We start from the raw sequence: 18,843 nt of genomic DNA, 5'->3' as shown, positions 1-18,843 counted from the left end.
TAGCCATTAAATTTGGTCTTAATTCTGCTAAAACAATGTGGCTAGTTCTAGAAGCTACTTAAAATTATCATTCAATTAACTCAAGATATTTAAGACACTGTTATAAAAAGATTTTTAACTGTTAGAAAAATGATATTTTATGTAAGCCAGGCTAATATCCCAAACCCTAAGTACCAATAACTCATTCAAGTGCCTATGACTTTCCAGGCAGAGTTCTAGAAGCTGGATATACAACGGTGAAAACAGATGTGATACCTGACCTCCTGGAGCAAATAAAAAACACGAATGAACACTCAGAAAGTAAGTGTTATGAAGAAAAATAATGGGGTGTGTGTGTTCATGGTTAGATAAAAATTGTAGTCTGAGACTCAAAGGAAAAGGCATTAGTTTGAGGAAAAGAACACTCCAGTAAGAGAGAGTGACATGTATGAAGCCCTTGAGGTTAAGAAAGTTAGAAACTTTAATAAGGTCAGTACATGAGGCAGGGCTTGCTTAGCTGCCTCCAAGGAGGCAAGAGGTTACAAAATGAGAGCAGAGAGGTAGGCTAGATTATGAAAGGTTTGTAAACCATGTTGAAGTGCTTGGGTTTTATTTTAAGTGCAATGAAAAGCCACTGAAGAAGTTTAAGTAGAACACTAACATGCATCAATTTATGTTTTAAAAAGATCATGTTGGCTGTTACCTGAAGAATATTTTGGAAGGGAGCAAGAGTGGAAGCAGAGTTTAATTAGAAGGTTACTGTGGTAGTCCAGATGAAAAAGATAGTGGCAGTTTGTTGATAGGCACAAAATTAACTCATCAGATTCTTGTGTGGTGGTACCATGAATATGCAATCTGGCAGGACACACTACTGAGCAACTTAAGGAAAGAAAAATGTATATTCAGATGAACAAAATTTTTTTTCCCTGATCATTAGAGTAATAACAAAATAGTTTAGAAATACTGCTTGCATAGATCCACTGGGTAGCTTTATCTCAGTCTACAGATGTAGCTTAATCCTTCAAAAAAGGCTTCTCATTCCAGTCAATCTATAGCAGGAAGACAAGGCCACCTGAGGAAGCACGCATGTAGCCAAGAAAACAAGTCGCCCTCCAGCACACGATCTTCATGACGTCTAGATCGTAGAGATCTCTGTAACTCCTTCTGAAGGCAGATAGATAAGAAATCTTTACGACATTCTTCTCCTGTAAGAGTTGATCTGAAACCCATGCACAGTTTTCCCTTTCTGGATTAAAGACGGGGTTTCCTTCAGAACCTTTTTATCATTCAAATGTCTTTTTTTCTTTTTTGATGCTTGTTTTTAATTTTTGTGGTGAAGTGGAGCTACAAACATAGCGTTACAAGCCAGGTATGTGTGAATTTGAGTCCTGGCTTACTAGCTCTGTGGCTTTAGGGAAGTCACTTAACTCCTCTGAGCCACAACATTTTTTTTTCCCTATAAATTAGAAATGATAATATCCATCTTTCAGGGTGGTTAGAGAATTAGAGATTATACAGCGAGAACAATCATTAGTGGTGAGTCTTCAATAAATGCTATTATTATTGGAAACAGATCAGGCCACAGAAATGAAAGCAAATGTTCGTGAATAATAATGTAGGTTCCCTTGTTTTCCGAGTGGTGTCGTGGGCTTAAGGAAACGGAGAGTGTACTTAAAACCTTTTTATTGTGAAATATATACCACACATACAATGCCTGAACCATGAATGTGTAATTTAACGAATTTAATAACAATAAACACCTGTGTAACCATCACCCAACATACCAGCTTAAAAAAAAAAAATACTTTAAAAAAACATTTTATGGAACTATAACATACATCCAGAAAAGTCCCCGAATCAAAATTGTACAATTCAAAATAATTTCCACAAACTGGGCAAATCCATATAACTGTGGTCCAGATAAAGAAATAGGATACTTCCAGCATCCCCCCAGAATCCTCTCTTGCCCCCTCTTTTCACAACTCACCCCCAGCAGGGTAACGCTGCCACTCTCCCGGCTTCTCACATAGTACACGAGTTTGCCTGCTTCTCAACTTTATACACACAGAACCATAGAGTGTGCACTCTCTTCTTTAGCTCAGTATTACACTTGTGATATTCATTTTTTAAAAAGTCTACTTATCATGGAAAATTTCAAATGGACACACACACACACACGCCAAAAAAAAAAAAAAAACGAAACCCACTGCCGTCGAGTCAATTCCAACTCATAGCGACCCTACAGGACAGGGCAGAGCTGCCCCATAGGTTTCCAAGGAGAGCCTGGTAGATTCGAACTGCTGACCTTTTGGTTAGCAGCCAAACCATTATGCCATCAGGGTTTCTAAATATACACAAAGGAAGAAAAAGGACAATGAGCCCTAATACGTCTATCACCCTGGTTATAACCACCCTTAACTCACTTTGTTTCATCTAAATTCCCACCTAATTCCCTTCTGTCCCAAAACCACTAAGTGATTTTCCCCAAACATCCTGCTATTTCATCCAGAAATATTTCAATGTTTCTTTACAGGAAATGATTCTTTTTGTCACACCTAAAAATTTAACAGTACAAGTCATAATATCAATATCCTGGGATCCATATCTCTCCACTGTCTCATAAGTGATGTTTTGCAGTTGGACTGTTCACAGCAGGATCTGAATAAAGTACACACATGTCTTTTCTTAAATGCCCAGTTGTAAGAATGTGGTCTGTGCTTTGTGCTGAAATATCTGAGTGGAATTTCAGGGGTTTTTTGTTTAATTTCATTGTGCTTCAGGTGAAAGTTTACAGTGCAAATTGGTTTTTCATTCAAATATTTTATACATAAATTTTTTTGTGATGCTGGTTGCAATCACTGCAATGTATCAGCACTCCCCCCTTTTCCCTTCCCACCCTGGGTTCTCAGTGTCCATTCATCCAGTTTTCCTGTCCTGCCTTCTCATCTTTGATTTTGGGCCGATGTCACCCATTTGGTCTCACATACTTACCTGAACTAAGAAGCAACTTTCTCATGTGTGTTATTGTTTGTTTTATAAGCTACCTAATCTTTGGCTGAAAGGTGGACTTTGGGGGTGGTTTCAGTTCTGAGTCAGTTCTGAGTTAGTCTGGGGGGTTCCTCCAGTCACCGTCAGACCAGTAAGTCTGGTCTTTTTTTGTGAATTTGAATTTTGTTCTTCATTTTTCTCCCTTTCTGCCCAGGTCCCTCTATTGTGATCCCTGTCAGAGTCCTCGGTGGTGGTAGCCAGGCATTATCTAGTTCTTCTGGCCTGAGGCTGGTGGAGGCTGTTGTTCATGTGATCCATTATTCCTTTGGCCTAATTTTTTCACTGTGTCTTTGGCCTTCTTCATTCTTCTTTGCTCCGAACATGCTGGGACCAACAGATACATCTTATATGGCTACTGTCAAGCTTTTAAGACCCCAGGCACTACTCACCAAAGTAGGATATAGAACATTTTCTTTATGAACTATGTTATGCCAATTGACCTAGACATGCCCCAAGTCAAAAGTCTTGTCTTTTTATGTTTTGGTTTTTCGGCTTATTTCAGGTTTTTGGTGGTTCCTTCAGGATAGTTTGAAACACTGTTAAAATGATAGTAGCAGCCTGGGATAGAAAGAAGCCCAAGAAGATTTATTCTAAGTTTTCTACACTATATAAATAAGAGAAAGAAAAAGAAGTCACATAAGGACATTGCAATGATAGAGAGGAAATACATGTTGTAAAACGTGCTAATGTGTGAGCAATACGGAAATACTGGTAGGCTTTTTTGAGACTGATTACTTTGAGCTCAAAAGAAAGAGGAGAAATCAAGAGACAGCATAGTATCACAAACACCAACTGAGAAGAGGAAAAACTCTGAAGAAGAAATGGTCAATGGAAGACAATGTGTAGGAGTTAAGAAAACTAGAGTCAGAAAATGACAATAGATAAAATAGTATAAAATCCATTTTCCTTCAGTATTTTTCACAGGATAGCGGCAAGTTTAAAACAGATTTAAATGAAGGAGGAGCAGAGGATACCTTTACTGGTACTAAATACTGTTGCTCTGTTAGGAAGAGAATGCATCAGGAAAAAAAGATGACAGTAAGTTAGCACTCCTTAATGTTGAATTCATCTTAATTTTAAACTACGGTTTTATGAGTATATACCACTCTTCTATATTTTTAGGTGATTCCACATGGAAAGACCTATTTTCCAGTTAAGAATCACAGTAAGTTTCTTAAACAGGAAAAAAATATGTAAGAGAGCACCTAAAATGAATTACATTATCCTGAATAAAGTCCTTCTAAAAAACATTTGGTCTAGCACTTTTATTAAAACTCAAAAAATTCATTAAGATCTACAATATGCTACCAAGCTGCCCATCAACGGATGAGTAGATGAATTATGGTATATTCACACAATGGAATACTATGCATCCATAAACAACAATGATGAATCTGTGAAACATTTCATAACATGGAGGAATCTGGAAAGGCATTATGCTGAGTGAAATTAGTCAGTTGCAAAAGGACAAATATTGTATGAGACTATTATAAGAACTTGAAAAATAGTTTAAACAGAGAAGAAAATACTCTTTGATGGTTACAAGAATGGGGAGGGAAGGAAGGAGCCGGGTTTTCACTAATTAAATAGCAGATAAGAACTATTTTAGGTGAAGGGAAAGAAAACACGCAATACAGGACAGCTCAGCATAACTGGACTAAACCAAAAGCAAATAAGTTTCCTGAATAAACTGAACACTTTGAAGGCCAGCATAACAGGGGCAGGGGTTTGGGGACCATGGCTTCGGGGGACATCTAAGTCAACTGGCATAATAAAAACTATTAAGAAAACGTTCTGCATCCCACTTTGGAGAGTGGCGTCTGGAGTCTCAAATGCTAGCAAGTGGCCATCTAAGATGCATCAGTTGGTCTCAACCCACCTGGAGCAACGGAGGATGAAGAACACCAAAGACACAAGGTAATTATGAGCCAAAGAGACAGAAAGGGCTACATATACCAGGGACTATATCATTCTGAGACCAGAAGAACTAGATGGTGCCTGGCTACAACAGATGACTGCCCTGACAGGGAACACAACAGAGAACCCCTAAGGAAGCAGGAGAGCAGTGGGTTGCAGGCCACAAATTCTCGTAAAAAGACCAGACTTAATGGTCTGACTGAGACTAGAAGGACCCCGGAGGTTACGGTCCCCAGAACTTCGGTTAGTCCGAGACAGGAACCATTCCCAAAGCCAACCCTTCAGACAGGGATTAAAAAAAAAAAAAAAGATTAGACTGGACTAAATGATAAAAAAGGATACTGGTGAAGAGTGAGCTTCTTGGATCAAGTAGACACATCAGGCTATGTGGGCATCTCCTGTCTGGAGGGGAGATGAGAGGGGGTCAGAAGCTGGCTGAATGGACACGAAAATAGAGAGTGGAGGGAAGGAGTGTGCTGTCTCCTTAAGGGGAGAGCAACTAGGAGTATATAGCAAGGTGTATATAAATTTTTGTATGAGAGACTGACTTGATTTGTCAACTTTCACTTAAAGCACAATAAAAATAAAAAAAAAGATCTACAATATGCATCAAATCCAGCAGAATTTCAAACTCTTAGTAATATTACCAAAATAAATTTTAAAACATTAAGCAAAATCATAGTCACTAAAAGAACAAAAGACTTATGTAAATATTAAAAGCAAAGAGAAAATTTTTAAAGGGAATAACTTATTCACACTTTATTCTTTTACTTTCTGAATACCTGCTTAAGTTAATGGTCTTAAAAACTAAAAAATGGGTACAAAAAGAACATCTTGGAACAGTTTCTAAGAATTTGAAGGCCTAATACTCTGAGACGAGAGAACTAAACATCACCTCTGATTTAGTGTTAATGGGACTCATCCAGCCACTTGGCTTTTTATAAGTGGAAATGGCAAACTAAGAGTTAACGAGACTAGCCTCAGTGGATACGCCCACTGAAGAGCAGTTGATGGTTGGTCAAAGACTGTTGTTTGAATAGGGCCTATACTCACATGCCTGAGGCATTACACCTGCCAAGTAGGAAGAAATGCAGAAACACTTCCACATGTTTCTAATTTGGCGGGAAGAAAAACAGCTAAAGCAGCTTTACAAAATATACAATTTCAGTAGTGATCTCAGGTCTCCTGCTGCCTAGATATTTGGACACACTTTCATTGCTGAGAAGATATACTTAGGTTGTTCCAAGTAACAGTCGCTATTTAGAAGGCTAAACGGCTCTGAATTGGGAGGAAATACTTGCAGACCAAGTATTTAAAAAAAAAAAGTGGGTGAAATCTTTAAAGAGTGTTATTTTAGATGAAATTTTGTTGACTCAAAAGAGAACCGATGAGTGGGCTTTTAAGAAATACATATTATAAAAAAAACAAACAACAAATCCAGCTCAAGGACAATCATTTCAAACTGTTTTCCCAAGCACCGTTTCCATTACACTTCCTTGAGGCATCATGGGGGAAGAGGGGGGCTGTGCTTCGGAGTCAGGATTCATCTTCACGTCTACGCCCTCCATGACGTTAAACACCAAAGGCTTGGCCCACCAGTGACAACCAGGAGGCACAAAGTTATCAAAAATTAAAACACTGAAGCCGACAGTCCTGAAGTAAGCAGTATATATGTTTTTCAAGTTCAGGAAACCCAGTTAAAAACATGTAAGATTGTATTAGGAAAACATTCTGCATCCCACTTTGGAGAGTGGCATCTGGGGTCTTAAAAACTAGCAAGCGGCCATCTAAGATGCATCAACTGGTCTCAACCAACCTGGAGCAAAGGAGAATGAAGAACACCAAAGACACAAGGTAATTATGAGCCCAAGGACAGAAAGGGCCACATAAACCAGAGACTATATCACCCTGAAACAAGAAGAAATAGATGGTGCTCGGCTACAGCCGATGACTACCCTGACAGAGAACACAACAGAGAACCCCTGAGGGAGCAGGAGAGCAGTGGGATACAGACCCCAAATTCTCATAAAAAGACCAGGCTTAATGGTCTGAGACTAGAAGGACCCCGGTGTTCATGGGCCCCAGACCTTCTGTTAGCCCAAGACAGGAACCATTCCCAAAGCCAACTCTTCAGACAGGGATTGGACTGGACAATAGGATAGAAAAAGATGCTGGTGAAGAATAAGCTTCTTGGATCAAGTAGACACTTGAGATTATGTTGGCATCTCTTATCTGGAGGGGAGATGAGAGCGCAGGGGGGTCAGAAGCTGGTGGAATGGACACGAAAAGAGAGAGTGGAGGGAAGGAGCGGGCTGTCTCATTAGGGGGAAAGCAATTAGGAGCACATAAGTAAGGTATATATAAATTTTTGTATGAGAGACTGACTTGATTTGTAAGCTTTCACTTAAAGCACAATAAAAAAATTTTTTAAAATATGTTAAGATTGCAATACAGATTAATTTGTACACATCACTGGTCATCTGTAGAGCAACAGCAGGACACTAACAACAAAGCAAGAGCCTTGGGCACTCTAGCGTTAATGCACCCTTGTCAGAGCGGAGTAAGACTTTTATGGTACCCATCTCTTAAACTGGTAATTGCCCCCATGTATGATAAAATTTTAGTTAATCAAAATTCAACTAACACGAATTTAGCTTGTCACTTTACTTTCTGAAAGGAAGAGGAGGAGAGGAAGAAAGGAAGTAGAGGAAAAGAAGTAAGAAAGAGAATAAGAGGAAGAAAGAAATGACAAGGAAAAAATACTGGATTTTTCCCTCAAAACTCAACTTCCAGACAATGGTCTTAGTCATATTCAGAGCAATCAATGCCACTTTCCACATCTGTATCTTCAATCAAAATTGATGTTCCTTTACTCCAAGATGTGGTAAGATTCTAAATAAGCAAACAATAAATTATGCCCAGCATAATTGACTAGAAAACAAAATTAACCAAAATTCTTACATTATATCTAAGTATTCTAATCCCTGGGTGTAACAGTTAACTAAAGGTTTAAGTGACACAAACAGCCAGGCATAGCAGATAACCATTAAACACAGAATTGGCTTTAAATCTCATTGCACATGACTACTAGAAATATCATTGCCCTGATAAGCAGAAAGCAGATATGAAAAATAAACAGACTTTTTATCCTGCCTCTAACTGCTTCCAATCCTTTTTCTATTTTGAGATATATTTTTAACTAACTTTATCAATAAAGGCAGAAAGTCTAGCCTAATAAGTAAAACTGGATATTCTCCTATTTGCCGGATTCTCCAGAGCAAAAGCAAGATCGACCATTCTCAGGAACTAGTTAAGTTAATACCGAATTTAAGTTTTATGCATTTTGTGATTCCCAAAGGGCAAAGTGCACCTTGTATCTCTCCATTGCAGTTGTAGGAAAGAAATATCACAATGAATGTATCTGGAGCGCAAAACACAATTTCTCTCCTTCTATTAATTCATTTACTCAATAACAGTCAATACAAGATACTCACATGAGCTAGGTCTTATGTGTGTGTGCATATATGTGTGCGGGGGGGGGGGTACTTAATAAATGGCATAAGAAATTAAAAAGCATTTCAGAAGTCATTCAGTTCCCAAGCCTTAATTCACGGAAGCAGAACTATGACACCTGAATAGCTAAAGTACCCTGGTTTACTCTTTTTCTCTTTACCCAGTTTTATTTTTTTCGTAACACTTGATACTAGATGAGCTTACGTATGTAGGTGTGTGTGTGTATATATGTATGTATGTATTTTCTGGCTCCTCTCACTAGAATATAAGCACACTTTCCTTTTCATTCATTGCCATACCTTCAATTCTTAGAACAGTGCCTGGCACATCTAGGTAGTCAATATTTGTTAAACGAATAAAAAGAAAACTATGGAAAAATGAGGAAACACATTGAAATGGCACACTGAGACTTGTGAGAGTCTAGAACCATTGTGACCCTTACTCTAGAAAAAGATCACATTTGAGTTATATGACATAGTGGAATTTATTAACAAACACACAAAAAAAGGTGAGTTGGTAAGAAGCAAATATTTCTTTAAACAGAAGATAACAAATTAACATATGCAGGCATTCCAGATATAAAAGCAGGCAACTGTCAGAAAAACATATTTATTTTTTTCTTCCCAAATTAAATGTCTAGAAAACATCTGCAATTCATATAATGTATGAGAATACCAACTAAAGGCTCTTCATTCAAGATACGATTGATTTGTTATATGCTAATACTATTATTATTATTAAGCAAGTCAGACTGAACCCCCAGATATTAAAAAATTCAGCAGTATGCACTTTAAGTTACCTATAAAGGATGACTTTTATAAAAACCGCATCTGAAGTTTTAATCAATATATATAAGTACTAAACCTGATTTTAATGAAAAGATTTCCTCTATTACTTCAGGTTATTTTGTAATGAACACATTAGCAATGAGTGTTAAATCTAAGCTATACTGGCAAATAAGCTGATCTAAAATAATAATAATTTTAAAAAACCAATATAATTAACCATCTTCTCTTTGTCTTCCATCTTCATCTTCAAAAACCAGGAACTGATTTTAAGCAAGTAAGAATAATGAAGGCTATCAGAACAAAGAAACATGCAGCAAGATTCCTAATGTGACAGGTTTTTAAAGTATTTCTTAACTCTAATGATGTCCATTAATCTATTCAACAAATACTGACTCAGTACCAATTCTAATATCCCAAGCACCTTGCTAAGGATTAGAAGAAATTATCAGAAAATATTTATATCTGAAGAGATAAAAACTGAAAAGGTCTTTTGGGACTTCCTATAAATGTGAAAGATTACAAAATTTTTCAAAAAGATGTTTCAACTTACATTTTGTTCCTCTGGTTCTAATTTGGGGATTTTGTGTGACTTGCGCTCTTCAGATCTAGATGAGTCATGCTTGTTACTTTTTTTCCTCTTTTCTTTCCTGCTTTCATGCTTTGACTTTGTGTGCTCACTTGCCTGTACTTCATTTAAGAGGTCTCCACAAAGGGAAGACTCGAACAATTCCCTGCCATTCTGGATAGTTTTGGTTATTTTCAGTTTAATTTCAGGTGAGCCAGTCTTCTTTGGAATCACAGTTTGTGGTACCGAAGGAGGAGGTGGTGGCTGTGGGGGGGAAGGTTTTTCCAGAATTTCATGTGGTCTTGTGTTTGGAATTTCTGTGTGGTAATAGTCAGTGGGGGTAAAGTTTCTAACTGCACCAAAGCCATTTGCTGACCCATTGGGGTACTGATTATATGGCTGGTATTTGGTCTGAGTTTCATACATGCTGATTGATGGTGGATAACCATTTGTGAGTGGAGGAAGATCTTCCGTTGTAGGTTGGTACTGAAAGCCTTGCTGCAAGGTAGCTTCATACTGTGTCTGGCCACCATCTTCAACAATGTCACTGTTGTTATCAAAGGCATCCTCCTGACGGATGTTAGCGGAGTCAATGAGTTGAGGTGGTTGCTGAATTGTGTTTCCCATGATCCCTTGCATGAAAGAGAAAGAGAAATCCATTGTTCTGCTCCAGCATCCTTAATTTTCCCTTTCTCTCATCGGGCCTAAAATTTTAAAAGAGAGGATTAAAAGGTGTTAATATCCTTACAGACTACCAGTTAGTCAAATGAAAAAGGATTCATCTAAAATGTTCTGAACCCAATTTTCATATCCAGATGTGCACAGGCACTAAATATTTCTCAAACAAAGTAACCAATACAATTCTGACACAAGCTAAATACCTTTTATCTTACATGCTTATCTGTTTGAAACTCGTAATTACTTTCACAACAACTCTGGCAAAAACATTTTATCCTCTTCGAAAAAAGGCAAAATAGCTTGACATTTCTGTTTCCCAAGTTAAAGGTTATATGTTTCAGGTTAAAACTGGTATTTGCAAAATAAGCTGTGTCTCAACATATATAAATTAGGTTCCATATAAGCTTCCTTTAAATTATCCATGTTTTGTCCAGTTTTTTTTTTAATTACAAAAATGATATAAAATCTCATTGCAAATATTTTAAATACAAAAGTAAAAAGGCCTATTCCTCTCCCCACTCCACCATTCCTAGTCTGCTATGCCACAGATAACCAAATCTTTCCAAATCTTTTTCTGTGTATTTACACAGAAAATAAATTTTATTCTATGATTTGCTTATTTAACTTAACAATATATCCTAGATATCATTCTATATCAGCTTGCATACACATCATTCTTTAAATGGTTGCACAGTAAACAACTGGGGTAAACCAAAAAAAAAAAAACCAAACCCAGAGCCATCGAGTCGATTCTGACTTATAGCGACCCTGTAAGACAGAGTAGAACTGCCCCGTAGAGTTTCCAAGGAGCGCCTGGCGGATTTGAACTGCCGACCCTTGGGTTAGCAGCCGTAGCACTTAACCACTACACTACCAGGGTTTCCAAACAACTGGGGTATCTACCATAATATATTTAACCATTTGTATACTGATAATCATTCAGTTGTTCACAATTATTTGATATTATAACAGGTCTACAGTAAACCGTTTTGAAACTATACCCTTGTGCATATATGTATTCTCATAAGTCCAATTTGACATTTTGTTAGATACCTCAAAACTGTTCTATAAGATGTGCTGTACCAATTGACATGCATACCAATAGTGTATCAGGGCGTCTGATTCTCTACACACTTGCCAGAATCCAGTTGTTTTTAACCAGTAGTATCTATAGCAGAATCATCTGGGCGTTTTTAGAAAATACACACGTCAGGGTCTATCTCCTCAAGATTCTGATTTAGTAAATCTGGGATAAGGCCTGGGGCATGAGTATTAACACCACATCCCAGCTGATCCGGATGCACACTCGTGGTTGGGAATCACTGCATTCCCTCTTATAATTCCCACACCTCTGCTATAAGGTGCCCTAATTTGCCCACATTATGTAACAATGTTATGATGATATAGATAAGCATCTATCAGGAAATGCTACAAGACCACACCGTCTTGTCATAAGGGTTGCCAAGTCCACATCTCAAGACAGCGGCTTAATGGACAGTCCAGATATTTTGATAATTCCATTCTAACAGAAAGCTCTACGGCAGAAAGGTTTTCACTCCTGTAACAACAGCTGCCTGGAATACTGTGAAGGAGGATTCCGAAGCTACAGCCCAGTTCAATTCTATGACTGATGAATAATGTCAGTCATCTTGGTTTTAGCAAGAGTTACGATAGTGATAATAAAACAAGTAACTCAAAACAGCAAAGGGAAGGGGGAAACACAAGCTGACAATACATTTTGCACGGTGTATCCAATTAAACAGCTGCTGTTTATTCTGTTAGCAAATGGAAAGAATTTTAGTTCTAAAATTGAAAGCAAATGAATAACAGAGCATACAAAAAATCAAACATGCTCAGCAGGGGAGGACAGTGGGAGGGGAAATGAGAGCACTCTCATTTTCTCAGCCTCCACTTTGGGTCAGGCATTTTATACATTATCTCATATAATCCTCACAACTCTCCAAGATAGGTATAATGATTTCCTGATTGACAGGTAAAAGAAACTGAGCTTTAGATGGGTTAAATGGTCTGCTTAAACCACAAAGCAAAGAAGAAGTAGAACTAGGATAAGAATCCAAACACATCTGACTCGAAAGTCCCTGATTTTTTACCACTATACCACTTGTTTCCCTCAGCTATCAGTTCCAAGAGAAGGATTTGTTTCTCTTGTCATGTACTTTATTCCTTGGCCACTGCCAAAATAACATAATAACCACCACTAACACTTAAATAGTGCTTAGTATGTGCTTGGCACCACTCTAAGTGTTCACACATACCGGTTAATCCAGTTGCTGTCAGGTCAATTCCGACTCATAGCAGCCCCATGTGTGTCAGAGTAGAACTGTGCTCTACAGGGTTTCCAATGGCTGATTTTTCAGAAGTAGATTGCCAGGCCTTTCTTTCAAGGTACCTGTGGATGGTGTCAAGCCTCCAACCTTTTGTTTAGCAGCTGAGCACGTTAAATGTTTGCATTACCCAGGGACTCTGCTTTACATATAGGGCTATATTTGATCCTCCCAACAATCATCAAGTAGATATTATTTTCCATTTATAGGTGGGAAAACAGAGGCACACAGGGGTTAAATGACCTACCCGAGGGCTAGGAATTAATTGGGTAGAACTGGGATTCAACCCCCGGTCTGGTTCCTGAGTCTGTGCTCTGAACCAGTATACCATACTGTTAATGGTGATAAGGTGCCCTGGTGGTACAGCAGTTAAGAGCTAAGGCTGCTAACCAGAAGGTCGGCAGCTAGAATCCACCAGCCACTCCTTGGAAGCCCTACGGGGCAGTTCTACTCTGTCTTATAGGGTCACTATGAGTCAGGACTGACTCGACAGCAACGGGTTTGGTTTGGTTGGTCAATACTGATAAATGTTATAGGGATCATTTTTCTCTATATAGCTTAAGAATTAAAATAGTACCCTAATTTGACCCTTGGCAAAAATGTATAGCTCATAGCAACAGACATAAGAGGGAATGTTCTAAAATTCTGTAACACACATGGAACAACTAATAGGTAAAATTCAAATGTTTTCATTTATATTTCTAAGTTGAAGGCAAGTTAAGTACTGAGATCTAACAAGACGCAACCTGTGTTTTTGGTTTACATAACTGTCATATACAAGACCAGCTTCCAGATTAGTTTCCCAAATTATAGTCTACAGGGGTTTTCAGGCAAATATATTCATTCAGACTGAGGTTTCTGATGTTTTTATTTAGTTCCAAACACAAACCTTCAAGAAGTTTGATATTTTCCCTCTTTTCCTCTCTTCCCCAGCCCTAGGACCAAATATTACATTTTAATTTGAACTAAGAAAGGAAATATATTACTATTTTACAATTATATAGGAGTTCCCAACCACAGAGTATTTTCATGCACATTCTTATTTGATCCTAAAACAACCCTGTAAGGCTGACAGGACAGGTGTTAGCTTCATTTAAGTACAGTGCACCCTTGAGATGCTGCTGTTCCCAAGACCACGAAGCTAATTAGTGATGAAGTCTGAAAAAGAATCAGCCTCCTGACTTCCAATCCTGTGCTCTTTTCCATAATACCCCAATATCAGAGAATATTCAACTACCTAAGGACAATCGTACCATAACTTACAGAATCATATAGTCAAAACTGAACATACCATCCCTTCCCTATCTCAGCTTTTTCAACTATCCCAAATTTGTCATTTCCCATACCATTTTTCTAGCTTCCCAGGTTAGAAAACCTCTCTGTCAAGTCATAAAACTGGTTGTTGAGCAAACTGTAGTTTCTCCTTTTGAAATCCTTCTGATTTGTTCTTTCATTTCTACCCCCAAGTCAACATCCACCCTTGCCTACAACAACCAATTTTTCAGTTATTTCTTGCCTCCAGCTTCTTCCTGCAAAGCAGTACGATGGTGCTTCCTAAAATGGAGCTTCGACAAATCTGTTCCCCTACTAAGCAACTCTAATGCTCTCTCTTACACCAAATCCCCCCCATGCATTTCAAGGTTTTCCATAATCTGACGCTTTCTTATCAACCAAAACTACATGTGCACAAATGAACTTTTCTGAGTATTCACTGGACCAAATATCCATAAAATGTGGTCTCGCTCATATATTACACTTAGTTTAATCCTATGAAGCAAAACATTATTCCCATTTTATAAATGAGAAAGAGTGGAGCTCAAAAAGATCAAATGATTCACCTTTAGTCACTTTTACCGCCCTTTAGCCAATAAAGTGGAACAGAAGAGTAAAACTCAGATCTTCTAACTACAATACAGTGCTCCTGGCATGGTAGCTGCCTCATAACTTGAAAATTATCCAAACTGCCCACTTTTTTCCAATATGCTCCATTCTTGTAATCTACAAAAGCCTGTTTGGCAGCTCCCTTCGTACCTTACAAGCATCTTAAAATGCCTAATAATGCCGTGCCCAGCTCTGCTCCGAACCGTCCTCTGGCTCCCACCTCAGAGTTAAAGCCGCATCCCCTCCATGGCTCCCCATGACTTCTCAGACCTCATCTCCCAGTGCTCCTGACTCACTCAGCTGCATCCATGCTGGCCTTCTGGCTGATGCTTAAACACATCTGACATGCACCTGCCTCAGGGCCTTTGCACATGCTGTTTGTGCTATTTGCTGAACACTTACTGCATTTGACACTCTGTGTATTTATTTATTTGTTTCTTTGTTTATAATCTGCCTCCACCTACACTAGAATATCAGCTCCATGAGAATGGGGATGTTTGTCTAGACACTGCTGTATCCTCAGAGTCTAGAAAAGTGCCTGGCACATCCTCAGACCGCTACAAACATTTGTTGAGTGAACAAAGAAATAGGGGAAGCAAAGAAAAGGAAAGAGGTCCTGAAACTTCTATCAACACAAAAAACGACTGACTTGAGGAGTACAGAAATCAAAAACAATCTAATAGCAGTCAACTCAGAAAATGGAAGGAAATAAAAAGGAGTCGGCAATATCATTCCACTTTCAAAAAAAAAAAAAAAATCCTCTCGCCTTGTGCTTCTCTGAAACCTCAGGACTCGGGAATAGCACATTTATGCGTTCAAGGAGACTGACCAACATCTCGGCAGCTCTTGTGGTTCTTAAGCCCAGCGAAATGGCTCGAGGTCATCCAAAGTCACCATCAGAAAGGAGAGTGGGATTAAGTCACTGCGAATTTCCAGAGCTCAAAGAGAATCTCCTAATTCTTCCAAAGCACTCTTCGAAGCCCTGAAACCACTGTCTCTCTAGCCTTGTAGTAATTTCTTAACCAGAGAGGAATGAAGGAAGTATTAAAGAAAGCAATGTTTAGACAAGGCTAAAGGGGTACACCAGCCCTGGGGCAGGGACTGGAAGGCAGGAGGGAACAGGAAAGCTGGTAATAGGGAACCCAGGGTTGAGGAGGGAGAATGTTGACATATCGTGGGATTGTTAACCAATGTCATATAACAATATGTGTTTACTAACTCCTTGACTAGAAACTAGTTTGTTCTGTAAACCTTCATCTAAAGTACGATAAAATAAATAAATAAGAAATAAACTAAGAAAAAAAATGCCTAATAATGAACTTTTAAATTTTGTTCTACTTAAAAGTGTCCTTCCTCCAGTCTTCCCCATTTGAAAAAAATGGAACCTCCATCTGTCCAGCTGCCCAAGCCCAAAACCTGGAAATCATCTGATACATCGCCCCTTTCTCTCACTCCCACTTGTATCTCATCCATGGATAAATCGCCTAAGTTCTGTCTCAAAAGTATGAAGCTCAAATTTGTTTATTTCATTCCATCTCTTCGGTTCCTCTCTCCAGTCCAAGCCATAACAAAATCCCACTTAGTCTGCTTCATAGCTACCTTCTCAGTCTCCATGTTTCTTCTCCTGCCTACTATAGTCTGTTTCCCCATACTCTGTACACAAATAAACTCCAAACTACTTATCATACTCAGCAAGCCTCTGCATGGGCAGGCCTCAGCTTACATTTCTGAAACCATCTAACAACACTCTCTGAGGCACTCACTGCTCTCTAACCACACTGGCTTCTTTTCAGTTTCTCAAATGTGCCAACTTCCTTCTTGCAATCAGCATTTTCACATGTGCTGCTGCCACTACCTAGAACACACGTAATCCCTTGAGAGGCCTTCCCAAGTCCCCTGCTCATTCTCTTCACTAAGGCTTTTTTTTTTCCTTTACAGTATTTACGACAATATGTAATTATACAAATATGTGTTCGCATTTTTCACTTGTTTCCCCTACTCAACTGCATGCTCTGTATGAGCAGGAACCAAGTGTGTCTTATTCAATGCTAGACATTCAATATTGTTCAGTTAATAAACTAATAAAAGAATCCTTGTCTCAAGGAGCTCATAACTAATATGCCTCCATTTGTCTGCTAAATAAACAAACCAGTAAATAAAACATCAACAATCACAGTTACGTGGTCAAATGATCTTCCACAAAGGCAGCAAGGTAATGCAATGGGAAAGGATAATATTTTCAACTAATGAGGCTGGACTTTAACTCTTATTTTACATTATACACACACAAACATATAGGGCAGTTCTACTCTGTCCTACAGGGTCGCTATGAGTTGGAATCGACTCGACGGCACTGGGTACTGGGTACACACAAACACACATGCACACACACACACACAAAAACCTAAAAATAGTTCACAGACCTAAATATAAAAGCCAAAACTATAAAATTCTTAGAAGAAAACACAGGAGAAAATCTTTACTACACTGGGTTCGGCAAAAGATTTTTTAAACAGGACACAAATACCATGAACTACAAAAGAAAAAGACTGATAATACAGACTTCAAAATTAAAAACTTTTGCTTTTCGAAAGACCATTAAGAAAACAGAAAGGCAGGTATGGGCAGGAAGAAAGTATTTGCAAAACACATATCTAACAAAAAGGGTTATATCAAGGATATAACGGCAAGAACATTCTTATATTCTTACATTCATCTGTAGAAAACGGGGACTCACTATAAGGTTGTTGAGCAAAAAATGAGACACGAGAAATGACAGTTTAAATATCTGTTACCCCACAGATTACTTACTAATTATAAACAAAATATGGACAATGGAGAGGTCTGGCAGTCACCAGTTTAAAGAACTCCTTAAATGTGGCATTATCAATAGTGGGACAACCTGGCATTACGTACCTCATGATGAGATACATTATCACATCACCATCTCTGAAGTATTCTTCTCAATATTTAAACTGAATCTCAAAATGAGGAAATAATCAGACAAATCCAGAAGATGGGACATTCCCTAAGAAAGTGGCCTGGGTGCTTCAAAAAAGCTAATGTCATTTAAAAAGGGGGGGAGAGGGCGATTACTACAGATTAAAAGAGACAAAAAAAGATTTAACAACCTAAGCAATGCATGAACTTTGAACCCTGGATTTAAACACACACAGATAAAAAAGGCATATTGGATGTGGGAAAATTGGAACCCTTACCCACTGCCAGTGGGAATGCAAAATGGTACAGCAATTGTAGAAAACAATGTGGTGGTTCCTCAAAAAACTAAAAATAGAATTACCATGTGACCCAGCAATTCCACTCCTCGGTATATATCCAAGGCTTGAAAGCAGAGACTCAGAGACTTGTACAACAATGTTCACTGCAGCACTATTCACATTAGTCAAAAGGTGGAAACCACCTAAATGCCCATCAATAGATGGATAAACAAAATGTGGTACGTACATACAATGGAATACTATTCAGCCAGGAGGAGAAATGAAGTCTTGATACACGCTATTAATACGGATGGGGCTGGAAGACACTATGCTGAGTGAAATCAGTCAGCCACAAAAGGACAAATATTGTATGATCTCACTTATATAAACAGACAAGAAAAGGCACATGTATAGAGACCAAAGTTTATTAGCAGTTACCAGGGGTGGGGGGAGGGGGAAAAGAGGTACTAATAGTGACAGAAATATTTCTAATTCGATGCATAGCATCTCGGGTCTTAAAAGTTTGCAAGCAGCCATCTAAGGCACAACAATTGGTCTCTACTCACCCGGACCAACAGACAAAGAAAGGGAGTCAGGAATAGGAGAAGGACACGGAATGTGTGACTGTCTCCATGAACAACTGCCTCCTTTGCCATGACACCAGAAGAATTGGATGGTGCTCAGCTAGCATTACCGAACATTTTGATCAAAGATTCCATAGAAGAATCCTGATCAAAAGGGAGAAAATGCAGAATAGGATTTTAAATTCCCATGGCTCCAGGCTTCCTGAAGCCACAAAGGCTGGAAAACCCCTGCAACTATTGCCCTGAGATAATCTTTAAATCTTAAACCAAAAATTTACCCTGAAGTCTTCTTAAAACCAAACAATACCCACTGCCATCAGGTCAATT

At 38.5% G+C, this 18,843-nt stretch overlaps 1 protein-coding gene across 9 annotated transcripts in view; it reads right to left on the bottom strand.

Moving 5' to 3' along the window:
• The window catches only part of NSD3 (nuclear receptor binding SET domain protein 3), a 111,631-nt gene that overhangs the window by 63,340 nt on the left and 29,448 nt on the right, over positions 1–18,843 (bottom strand). For all 9 annotated transcript variants that reach the window (XR_007514820.1, XR_007514821.1, XM_049865081.1 and 6 more), the window contains exon 2: positions 9,796–10,514. Coding sequence is in view for 7 of the 9 variants with exons in the window: in XM_049865081.1 (XP_049721038.1) it covers positions 9,796–10,470 (675 nt within the window). In the remaining 2 variants the exon portion in view is untranslated. The remainder of the gene's footprint in view (positions 1–9,795; positions 10,515–18,843) is intronic.

The sequence above is a fragment of the Elephas maximus genome, chromosome 22, assembly GCF_024166365.1.
Source record: "Elephas maximus indicus isolate mEleMax1 chromosome 22, mEleMax1 primary haplotype, whole genome shotgun sequence".
In the NCBI taxonomy this organism is placed as follows: Eukaryota; Metazoa; Chordata; class Mammalia; order Proboscidea; family Elephantidae; genus Elephas; species Elephas maximus.
The sequence above is the reverse complement of the archived record's forward strand: the minus strand, read 5'-3'. Positions and strand labels throughout refer to the sequence as shown.